At 35.0% G+C, this 12800-nt stretch overlaps 1 protein-coding gene across 7 annotated transcripts in view; it reads right to left on the bottom strand.

Annotated features, from left to right (window-relative positions):
• Positions 1-4664: 4664 nt before the first annotated feature.
• The window catches only part of NR3C1 (nuclear receptor subfamily 3 group C member 1), a 90286-nt gene continuing 82150 nt past the window's right edge, over positions 4665-12800 (bottom strand). For all 7 annotated transcript variants that reach the window (XM_069483816.1, XM_069483817.1, XM_069483819.1 and 4 more), the window contains exons 8-9: positions 7820-7977; positions 4665-7298 (exon numbers count right to left, since the gene is read on the bottom strand). In XM_069483816.1, the coding sequence (XP_069339917.1) occupies positions 7146-7298; positions 7820-7977 (311 nt within the window). In that variant the 3' untranslated portion in view covers positions 4665-7145. The remainder of the gene's footprint in view (positions 7299-7819; positions 7978-12800) is intronic.

Here is a 12800-nt window from a genome sequence, read left to right on the forward strand (position 1 = left end):
CATCTCATGTAAATGAGATTATATATGTATTTGTGTCTGGATTCTTTTACTTAGCATGTTTTGGAGGTTCATCCATATTACATAGCATGTATCAGTATTGTCAGTATTTCACTTTTTATGATGATATAGTATACCATTGTATGGATATGCCACATTTTATTTATCTGTCCATCAGTTGATGGACTTTTTGGCTATTAGGAATAATGTTGCGATTAACAATTTGCATGCAAGTCAGTGTGTGGACAAATGTTTTCAGTTCTTTTGAGTAGATACATAGGAGTAGAATTGCTGAGTCATTTGCCTTTTGTCTTTAATTCCTTGAGGGCAGGAAGCCCTTCTAGGAGTTTTAGTATTTATTGCCTTAGTGGTCTTTGAATTGGCTCATGTAGCACACCTGTGACAGAGTGGGTAGTGAAACTGATTAGGAGGTATTTGTGATATATTTTCAGATTTTATTAGCCTTTACTTGGTTTTTTTGTATGCTGACCCCCTTTCCTCCCACTTTGAAAGAGTTTTGTTTTCATCTCGATTCCTTGCAATCCTAACATACAATCCTGGTGGTTTTGGATGGCCTAGATTCTTATTTCCAGCATAACCCTGTGTATATACTCAGTACTTTATAAGGTATCACATTAATAATAGAAAACTTATACCTTATTTACAATGTATGCACATTACTCTATTGACTGTTTTTGGTGAGGGTATATAAGATGAGCAGGGTATAAATTTTCTTATTCAAGTGGGCTTGGTAGAATGAATAAAGTTTTTTAGGTGGTCTGATGTCTACACAAGCTCTTTTGTTCTGAGATTCACATGTCTGTAACCAGGCAAAGTAAAAATATTTCCCTACCCAAGTATTGTCTCATTTTAGCTAGGAAACAGGAAGCCTGATGTAAGAAAAGGAGATGGGTTTCTTTCACTAGAAAGAAAATATTGCTATAAAGTTACTAATGCTGTTAAGAGAGATTAATTGAAGGTCTAAAAAAAAATTCACCTGGTGGTAATGCCTCTGTATTTTCAACACCCAAAGTCTGGCTGGCTCTTTACCTGACAAAGTAGGAACAAATTTTGACTTTCATCATAATTTTTAATTTTTTTTTTTTTTTAAATTTCAGTAGACTTAGGGCGTAGGATACAAGTGCTTTCTTTATTATACTGATGAATTATACAGTGAAGTCAGGGCTTTTAAAAATATACCTGTCACCCAAATAGTGTACATCGTGCCTAATAGGTCGTTTTTCATCTTCCTCAGTTTGTAGCTTATGTGTTCCATATCACTTGAAGAAATTTTTGTTGATGTTCCTGTGGGCATTGGTGAGATAGGCTCCTTGTTGTATATTTGACAAACCAAAGGGTATTCAGTAATCAATCTGTGGGCAGCTACTATTTTTTTTTTTTTTTTCCATCAACCTTCCCAGGGTACAGGGCGTGTTTTTAAGAGAAGGAATTATAGTAGTCCCCCCTTATCTGTGGTTTCACTCTCCTCAGTTTTAGTTATCTGCAGTACAGTACAATAAGATATTGTTAGAGACTACATTCACATAACCTTTATTATAGTATAATTTTTCTATTTTATTTTTAGTTATTGTTAATCTCTTACTGTGCTCAACTTGCAAATTAAACTTTATCCTAGATATGTATAAACAGAAAAAATCAGGGTTCAGTACTGTCTGTGGTTTCAGGTATCCACTGGGGGTCTTGGAACATATTCCCTGTGGATGAGGGGAACTACTGTATCACTGTTAAATGTCTAAATCAAAACTGATATGGTAGCAAAAGGATTAGATTAAGTAAGGTCATGTCAAAAGGCAGGACACATAATGCTCAATATGGGTTCATTTGCTCTAGTTTAGGAGCTTCATATTAATAATTTCTCAGTAGTGGTTAAGAGCATGGACTGTCGAGCCAGATGCCCAGCGTTTTGTTTTGTTTTTAAAGTCCTATTTAGCCACTTGCAAGCTTTGTGACCATAGGCAAGTTACCCAGTTCTTTAAGCTATAGTTTCCTCATATAAATGCAATTAGGATAATAGTACTCCTTTATAGCAATACTTTATAGGGTTGTTAAGATTAAATGAGATAATCTATTGAGACATGTCTTGCACACAGTGCTCAATAGAGCATTAGTTTAATTTAAAGCAGAAAAACATAACCAGTTCCCCGAGAGGCTTATAGGCCTGAGGACATGCTCTTTGACGCCCCATAGATAAATGGCCTCATTACAGAGGCTTTCCATTCAAGCTTCAGTAAAATGGGGGTTAGCAACTATGAATCAGTTGCTCAAATTAAGTCTGTTTCCTTTCTTATAAAATGGAGTTAATATCTTCCTCATCATTTGTTTTCATTTCATTCATTCATTGGGTGAAGATTAACTGGTATGATGTATGTGAAGATGTTACACAAAAACGTAAGGTTAGTACTTGAAGTGAATGGTACAGCAATAATAGGTGCATACTGATGCCATATCTGGTATTAACTGAGGGTAGCAATCGTATTTTTTTAATTCATGTTGTATCTTCAATATATTTATCATGTACTAGGCATGTAGCAAATGCTTGGTGCACATATGATAGAGAAGGCAAACTGGGTTTATAAATCATAATGCTTTTTTTCTTGGTGATGGAGGTCCTTGTGGAAAAAATTTGTTAGGTCATCCAATTCATGGATATGACCTGAACACAATACATTTTGGAAATACTGAATAGATTGTACAGAGTAGCTGGCTTAACCACTCCCCTGACCTCTGCCTTTATCTTCTGTATAGTGTAGTATTGCTCTGACAGTCATTAAATGTTTATTCCCTTTTAATGGAGAAAAAAGGGAATTTTTAAATAAGCTAAGAATTTTGACTAGGTAACATTTGTTTCCATAAAGTGCCATCTTTCATGATAAAGACTTGTTATATTTGGAGCAGCCTCAGGAGTAAGTTTTTCTTCCTTCCCTTAGCACCCTTTGCGGTAATTGGCACGTAACCATTTGAGGCATGGATGGGATAATCTTTGGTTCTTTGGCATCAGGGTTAAGCTCATTTTGAAATTATGCCATATTAGCATGCAAACATTGCCACATTGACAGTTAAATGTCTACTTTATCATCTTAGGGTTCCTGAAGTGGTAACTCTATTTTCAGTAGAAGAAGGAAAAAAAGTAGGAAAATTGGAACTGCACAAGTTCTACAAAAGCATGTTGGAGTCACATAATGAAAAAGCAGATTTTTTTATTATGATGTTTCTCCATATTTGGCATTGCTGTAAATGGCTAACTAACATTTACTGCCAATTCAGTACAAATGTGTGGTTTGGTAATACCAGAACAGCAAATTTAAATGAAAAATAAAAGTTAAACATTTCCACACAAGTATGACATTTCACTGCGTAGGTAAAAAGACATTTTTTTTTTTTTTTTTAACTACAGATTATTATTCAGCATGAATAAAAAACTACAACTTTTATTTTTAAACAGGAGTCACTGGTTTTAATTTTTACACATTTTAAAATTACTGTGATAAAAAATAATGAAAAAGCTTCTTAATAATGCCATACACAGTATAATATAGATTTGTCCCCATTATATAGCATTTGTTTAATATACAAAATAGAATATTGACACACTTGAATCTATATGTAGTTAAGCAAGTTATTTGAGGAGGGTATTTTCATACAGCCTTTCATCAGAAAATAAAATCCTTCTTTCAGATATTTTCTAGAGAGAAGCTAATCCTTTCCTGAAAACCTGGTCACTAACCTTGGTGGACCAGGTTGATTGAAAATAGTCTGGAAAATGATGAAACTTCCATCCAAAATGGTTTAAAGTGTTCTCCTTACACTTTTATTTTCCCTTCCAACACTGAAACCAGGCACATAAAAAACACATTCATCTACAGCTACAGTTGTTGGGGTGATCAGCCAAAATTGAAATCTCACTTAAGGCTGCCATGGATCTTGAGTTTTGACAGATCAAAGTAAGATAATGTTCATTCCATGGTGATGTAGTTTTAGATTATTTAAAAGGGAACTAAAATGGTAAGACTTAAGTAAAATTGGAATTGCCCATCTCCCCACCCCAAATTCTGAAGTGAGGCCAGTTTTCCTTCATGTGCATACCCAGAGCTCATCCTATGCAAATTATCAAGCACTTCATATTCACTAATCATGTTAGGTTTTGTTTGTTTTGTTTTTCAAGAGAAGGCAGGTGCTCTTTCAGGTTATTGGATATATATATATATACACCCAAAAAGCGTTATGTCCTTAGTTCCTCAGTTTTGCTTGTATAGTATCCCACAAGAATACCTAAAAACACTGAAAGGGTCACTTTCTCCACTACTAATTAAAAATACTTTTCAGGATTTGTTGAGTCACCTAGGCATGTCACTAACTGTCATTACAAGTTGCTATAAACGTCAGTAGTTTGGGATGGCAAGATACCACATACATAGAAAACAAAGCTGCTCTCAAACAGCACCATATCCTTTTTCACTTAGATCCATAATTATACTCAAACATAATTAAGATAACTTACTTTCTTCTTACCCACGTATTCTAAAAGGGCACAGCTTCTTTTTCCATTTAGTTGTTTCGTTGTTTTTCCTATAGTTGTTTTATGACTGTCAGCTGACTTCCTATTGACAACAAAGTGCACATATCTTTTTTCACTGAGCTCTGTTTTTTGAGTGCCAAGGTTTTTGGGACTAAAATAAGACTGTGTGATGTGCTTTCTGGTTTTAACCATATAACATTCTATAAATGCAAGATAATCTACGTTTTAGAAGCCCTTTTGAAACGTAACACTGTCATTGATAATATTCAAGCAGTATTTCTTAGGCACCGTAAATTTCACATCCAAGTGGGTTACAGACCATCTTCAAATATTATATTCCCTTTTAGAGAGCATTCAAAAAGCAAATGATTATGTATTTTATTAAATAATTCCTCCAAAATACTGAAAATAACAAAGAACATTCAAAAAAGCATTCAAAGAAAACATAACACATGTCCTCATTTTTTTTCTTTCTTGGAAATGAACTCTTACTGTAGGATAGAAAGGAATTAGTGTATTATTGGCAACCTATGAGATTCTGCACTATTTACATATTGCTGGTACCTCTGTGTATAAGCCTCTTTTCATTTACCTGTTGGAGAGGCCATATGTGAAAATAACCGCACTATTAGATGGTGCCTGTAAATACGCAAACACCACCTTTCTGTCCCCTGTTTACACACTGTAGTAAACTAAACCTGTGCCGACAGACTCACTGTTGGAATGAGAAGGTGGTCAGGATGGGAGGCAGAGGATTACTTCCTCTGTAATCTGATTGGGTCAGAGCCTCAGCAACCTTCACTGCACACAGGGCCAGTCTTCATCTCCCTCTTCCCCTAGAGAAAACCTGTCTGGTTTCTGGTTTCTGAGACCATTGCTGCCTGTATGAATGCTTGCACAAACTATAAATCATATAGGTTATCTATCCATCAACATTTCTTTGACCCCTACAAAAAATATATAACATGTCGTGATAAAACAATCTCATCTAAAAATCATTCTTATTTTACACTATACAAGCTATTTTACAATCATTTTAATAAATTGCATGTAAAGCTGCAGTAGCCCTTCCCTTCCCAGATTAGTGAATACCAATATGATATATATCTGAAACTATAACTAAATATAAAAATATATTAGAAGTTTCATATTTTTAATATTAGATTTTCAGTTTTCTATTACACAAATAATTTGGCCACCTTGAATAGAAATCAGATTTCTTGTGGCATAGTAAATATGTTGAGTTTACAGAAAGTTGGTAAGGTGCACACAGAAAGGGCTACTACAGCTTCTGTTTTGTTTAAAATGATAATTCTCAACAGTGAAGAAATTCACAAGACTTGTGTTAAACTCTATGGCACATGTAGGGATGTGTAGTTGTACAAACAGGGATGTATGACATACAGTTCTAAATCACAGAAATCAGTAGCTGAGCTTTCCTGTACCACCAGGAAAGATTGACCAATTGGTGACAGATGGGAATGTGAAAATGGGTGTCTGGCCACTTTTCTTTTGCCATATTAGAGATTTAGTTTTGGAGTAAATTTTAGTGAGGGGAATTACTTGCTCTGATTAACAATTTTATCTGGAATCATAACTTTTAAGAAGTTATGCAAACTACTACAAAAGGTCCCAAAAACCAGTTTACCAATTTTCTTACCTGCCATCTAACCATTGTAGAGATAGGGCATTAGGTACAAACAGGGCCTCTTTGTAGTTGTTATTTTTTAAGTTAGTCTTTTGCAACCATCATCCACAGTTTACCCCGCAGGTCACTGGACTAGGTGCTCTATACCAGTTAGGACGGTTAATGTGCACAACCTATATAATTCTCCACTGAAGCAGATATATACAAAATATGAGCTTTTTTGACAAGAATACTGGAGATTTGAGTCAATTTTTGTGGTCTTCTGATAGCTGTGTGCCATCAGGTTAGAAGCACCAACCCATTTTCACACCGAAGATTAATGTTTAGAGTTTAGGAAAGCTATGAACTAGCTGCCCATCTTAAACAGCTGTACAATAACTTGAATACAAAAATTAATTATGTAAGAAAAAATGAGCAAGCGTAGTTCACTGAATATAAAGGAAATTGTTAAAACCAGACAGTAATAGCTATAAAAGGCACAACTTCCCTTTTCTGATATACACTTGTAAACTTTTTTTCAGGTTTCCATGCATAAATCAAAAATGCTATCCTAACTATACAGGGGAAAATACACCAACAAAAAAGTCTAGAAAATTTTATCCAGCCAACTGTGAAAAGTATGAGCAGAAAGTTCATCACACAGACTTTGGGCACTGGTGGTTTAGGTGCCATCCTTCTCCGACAGTGGCATTACTTCCACGTTACTGTTTCTATTTTCTGGGATAGACCAGCTAATGAATTTCACTATCTACTTTCCCATCACTGAAAAGTGATGACTCAACTGCTTCTGTTGCCAAGTCTTGGCCCTCTTATAAACCACATGTAGTGCGTATTTAAAACAAAATAGACAAAAACAAAAAATAAAAAATAAAACAACAAAACCTCTACAGGACAAATTGGTAGTTTGTACAATAAAAGCTATAAATTCAACTTTCTTTAAGGCAACCTTTCTTATTAAGGCAGTCACTTTTGATGAAACAGAAGTTTTTTGATATTTCCATTTGAATATTTTGGTATCTGATTGCTAATGATTTCAGCTAACATCTCTGGGAATTCAATACTCATGGTCTTATCCAAAAATGTTTGGAAGCAAATGTTAAGGAGATTTTCAACCACCTGCAAGAGAAGATATAGTAATGATTAGGCTTCAGAACTGATCAGCGGGAACATCTCATGTTTATTGGCCTCTTTTTTTTTTTTAACATCCGACCTAGAATATACCAATCTACTGGAATTCCCCAGGTGAAAAAGCAGCTTAGTTAAATAAGCACTTAAGTACAAAATACATTTTAAATTCCTTTACTTGTATGTAGTAGTATATGAAATAAAATATTTCATGATGAACTCCAGTACTGTAATATATGAAGGGCATATTATTCTAATTTAATGGATTAATCATACATAATAGGGAATTCTACTTTTTTAAAAATAGTAGCTATGAAATTCCTTAATAACATGGTTATTTTATATGTACATGACTAGATGAGTGATATTTCATAATTGGCCTTAGGAAAATGTACCTATCACCAAAATCCACAGACTGGGAGAAAAAATTATTGGTATATAATTACCTGCACTAATCAAAATATACTTTATGTCCCAGAAAATTCTTCTTATGGTTTATGTTTGACACTTACTTCATGCATGGAATCCAAGAGTTTTGTCAGTTGATAAAACCGCTGCCAGTTCTGACTGGAGTTTCCTTCTCTCTTGACAATGGCTTTTCCTAGCTCTTTGATGTAGGTCATTCTAATTTCATCAAATAGCTCTTGGCTCTTCAAACCTTCCTTAGGAACTAAAAGGTTAAGATGGAGTCAGTTAAAGGATTTTCTTGCCATAACTTTTTATACATGCACGAAGGACATTTAATAGCCAACTCCATGACTTACATTGTCTATATACTCTTAATACATTCTAAGATAGAAGCATTTCCAAAGGATTATGAAACTATATCCAGGAGAGAATATGGGATAATGGAGAACTGGAGGACTTAACCTTGAGTGAATCACTTGGTTTCTCATCTATAAAATAGAGCTGGTGGTAGTACCTTCTTCCCCAGTTCACAAAGCTATTTTGAAGACCAAATGAAATAATAGAGTGATCAGTTAACTTTGGCTGTCATTTTGCACTTGAGTTTAATCCTAGCATTGAGATAGAAGGCTATTAACAACAGTGTTTATTCTACCAGTTAGATCCTGAACTATCTGTGATGTCACCAGTTAATTAGAACTTTTAAATCAACAGGCAGTATATTTTTTAATGTGTTAATATACTGAGGTGATACGATTCCAATCTGAAAAGAAACATGATTTTTTTATATAGCTTATAGGTATGCCTTATTAGGGAGCAGATACCTGCTTTGCCTGATATACTGAGAAATACTGAAAATAAATCATGGGTTCTGTGTTGTGAAATTGGTATAAAATCAATTTTTTATATATTACTCTTCAAAAATTGGTACTATTAAGGACAATGAACAGAGGGTTAATTGGTTTTACTTAATCTTGTAGAGATAATGACTTTTGTGGAGTGCTACATTTCGCAGTGTGCTCCTAGAAACACTGGTTCTATGTTAACAATAGAGGGAGAGAAAAAGGATTTGGTGGTCAAAATTTAAGAAAAGCTAAACGTTTAATACAAACAAAGTTAGGGAGACTTCTGAATATCAGAATTTCTCAGAGCTATTATTATGTACTCTCCAAGGAGCAGAATACATTCCCAAACTTAACTGCTGTGGACATTTTAGAAAGTGCTGATACAGAAGAAAAGCAGTGGGCCGGGCGTGGTGGCTCACGCCTGTAATCCTAGCACTCTGGGAGGCCGAGGTGGGCGGATCGTTTGAGCTCAGGAGTTTGAGACCAGCCTGAGCAAGAGCGAGACCCCATCTCTACAAAAAATAGAAAGAAATGATCTGGACAGCTAAAATTATATATATAGAAAAAAATTAGCCGGGCATGGTGGCGCATGCCTGTAGTCCCAGCTACTCGGGAGGCTGAGGCAGAAGGATTGCTTGAGCCCGGGAGTTTGAGGTTGCTGTGAGCTAGGCTGACGCCACGGCACTCTAGCCCAGGGAACACAGCGAGACTCTGTCTCAAAAAAAAAAAAAAAAAAGAAGAAGAAAAGCAGTGGATTTAGGAGCAAGAAGTCTTTTTTTTTTTTTTTTTTTTGTTGAGACAGAGTCTCACTTTGTTGCCCAGGCTAGAGTGAGTGCCGTGGCGTCAGCTTAGCTCACAGCAACCTCAGACTCCTCGGCTTAAGCGATCCTACTGCCTCAGCCTCCCGAGTAGCTGGGACTACAGGCATGCGCCACTATGCCCGGCTAATTTTTTCTATATAGATTTTTAGTTGTCCATATAATGTCTTTCTATTTTTACTAGAGACGGGGTCTCGCTCAGGCTGGTCTCGAACTCCTGACCTTGAGCAATCCACCCGCCTCGGCCTCCCAGAGTGCTAGGATTACAGGCGTGAGCCACCGCGCCCGGCCAAGAAGTCTTAATTTATTTCATTCTTGCTGCGCGGATTTGAGTATGTAACCTTCCTGGGCCTGTTTCCTGCTGTCTTTCTCACTGGATTGTGATTAGAATGAGACCAATGAATATGTACAAAAATGTTTTGATTCTATACCAAGATGACAGTATTAAGGCAAAAATGAAGATTAATTAGGAACGATACGGGCACACCATGTTAACAAAGGGCTAATCCTATACTGCTGTATTATAGATAATCTAATTATTGTAAACCTTTAAAATGGTGATTGCTTATTTATAATTTTTTTCCTGCTGGTTAGTATACTAATTCTAAAAATAATTATGATGAGGCCCTATTTAATATCTACATTTAAAAGAATTTCATCCATCTCAAATTTCTGGGCTACTGACATTTTTTCAGCCTTTTTAATGTTAAAATCATCAGCATTACATCCATTTCTGGCCATAGGAAGTAAGAATAGTCTAGAATTCTCCTGCTATAAAAACTGGACAACTACTTTCATAAATATCTCATAAAAATTTAATGAACTTGTAAAATCTTGCTATATAAAAGGCTCCAAACCAAGATCGTGTCACTGGTGAATTTCACTAGACATTTAAGGCAGAAATAATACCAAATTATCACAAAGCCATACAAACACATTATAACAAAGCTGTGGAACCACATGCCTTATGGATTTACTTGCAAAAATACCTAGCAACATTTTAGGACACTGAATTCAGCTATATATAAAAAAGATACTACATCATGACCAAGTAGAGTTTATCCCAGAACGCAAGGCTGGTCAAACATTCAAAAATCAAACCTTGTATTTCACCACACTATGAGACTAAAAATGGAAAACTATATGGTGATCTTGATGCAAAAAAGCATATGACCAAAAAATTGCATTTTTTGTTTGTTGCTATTATGAACAATGTTCGTATGAACATGATTAGTTATTAGACAAATGCATGTATTAAGTCACAAAAACAACCAACCACACCTGCCAAGTAATTCAGTAAGGAAAAGACAGTCCAGTTCTGAAGCAATTGGATACAGATGTGGAAAAAAATTTAACCTTGTGCCTTATCTCACATCATACATAAAAAATAACTTGAAATGGATCATATACCTAAGCATATAAGCTGAAAGTACAAAATTTCTGGAAGAAAACATGCAGTAGAAAATCTTTTTTAACTCTAGGCTAAGCAAACATTTCTTGGTGCACACAGACATGAACCATAAAAGAAAAAAATGGACAAATGGGCCTTCATCAAAATCATGAACTTCTGGCTCTTTGAAAGACTAAGTTAAGAAAACATAAATGCAATCTATTGACTGAAATAAAACATTTTCAAAATACATGTTTGAAAAAGGGCCTATGTCCAGAAAATATGAAAAATTGTTATATCTCAATAAGAAACAATTCAATAAAAAATGACAAAAAAAAAAAAAATTCAAAGAGGCACATCTCCAAAGAAATACAGATGACCAATAAGCCTGTGGAAAGGTGCTTAGCATCTTTAATCATTAGAATGGCTACAATGAAAGCGACTGATAATACCAAGTGTTGAGGAGGATGTGGAGCATATCTTATGTGTCTCACATATTTCTGGTGAATTATGTTATAGCGATTGTGGAAAAGTTTGGCAGTTTTAAAAATAAATTTTTAAATCATTTGTTCCAAGGATCTCACACTTTTCAAATGTATGCCCACATCCTTATTTATTTTTTTATGTCTGCTTGATTTATTAATAATTTGTGAGAAAGGTATGATAAAATATCACTATATTTATACGATTGATCTAAATATTTCTTTGGCTCTATGAATTTTTTTAATGTAGTTGGAAGCTATATATCTAGAATTTTCCTGGTGAATAGAATGCTTTATATAATGAGTATCTTATATGCATAACTGTGTTTTGCTTTAAAGTCGATTTTTGTTTCGTAATAATTTAGCTACTTCAGTTTTCTTTTGGTTAAAGTAGGGGCCAGCAAACTATGGCCTATGGGCCAAATCCTACCCACAGCCCATGTTTGTAAAAGTTTTATTGGAACACAGTCATGCCTGTTGTGTTTAAGTATTGTCAATGACTGTGTTCACGCCACAAGGGCAGAGCTGAGTAGCTGTGACAGAGACTGTGCAAAGCTGAAAATATTTGCCATCTGGCCCTTTACAGAAAAAGTTTGCTATCTCTTGGGTTCCACTGTGCATAGTAGATCCTTTTATTTCAGTCTTTCACTATCTTTATTCAGACGTATCTCTCATAAATAGCATAAAGTTGGATTATTTTTTAAATCAGTCTTTCAGTTTAGCTTGGAGCCTTACTGCATTCAGTCCATCTCTGCATTTAATGAGTACTGATATATTTGTAGTACTGTACCTTATCTGTTACTACTTCTTATCATATTTATGCTTCCCCCCCCATATCTTTCATTCTTTTGGATTGTTTTTCTTATGCTCCCCCTTCCCCTCTGCTTTGGTACTTTCCATATTTTATTGCTAATTGTCGTCTTTAAAATTTAAATACCCATTCTTACCAAACTCCCCTTTGGGCTTATGTGCAATTATTGTGTACTTTAGTTCTATTTTTTAAGCCTCAAAGATATTATTACTATTGTTATTTTATACACATAGTAAATGTTAGTTTAAATATACATAACACTTTATTTGTTCTTTAGTCCTTCCTAAAGATGGGATTACTTTAGCTTTATAAGTATTTTTTTAGTGAGGGTCTGTGGTGGCAAACTATTTTCACCTTCATTTCAAAAAAGACTATTAGTGTATTTAGACTATTCCAATTTAAAGTGATTGTTGATATGGTTGGACTAATATCTACCATGTTTGTATAACTGTTTTTACTCAAGGCACTTGTTCTTTGCTTCCTTTTTTATCTTCTTTTTTTTTTTTTTTTTTTTTTTTTGAGACAGAGTCTCACTCTGTTGCCCGGGCTAGAGTGAGTGCCATGGCGTCAGCCTAGCTCACAGCAACCTCAAACTCCTGGGCTTAAGCGATCCTACTGCCTCAGCCTCCCGAGTGGCTGGGACTACAGACATGTGCCACCATGCCCGGCTAATTTTTTGTATATATATATTTTAGTTGTCCATATAATTTCTTTCTATTTTTAGTAGAGACGGGGTCTCACT

Source organism: Eulemur rufifrons, chromosome 10, assembly GCF_041146395.1.
Source record: "Eulemur rufifrons isolate Redbay chromosome 10, OSU_ERuf_1, whole genome shotgun sequence".
Classification (NCBI taxonomy): Eukaryota; Metazoa; Chordata; class Mammalia; order Primates; family Lemuridae; genus Eulemur; species Eulemur rufifrons.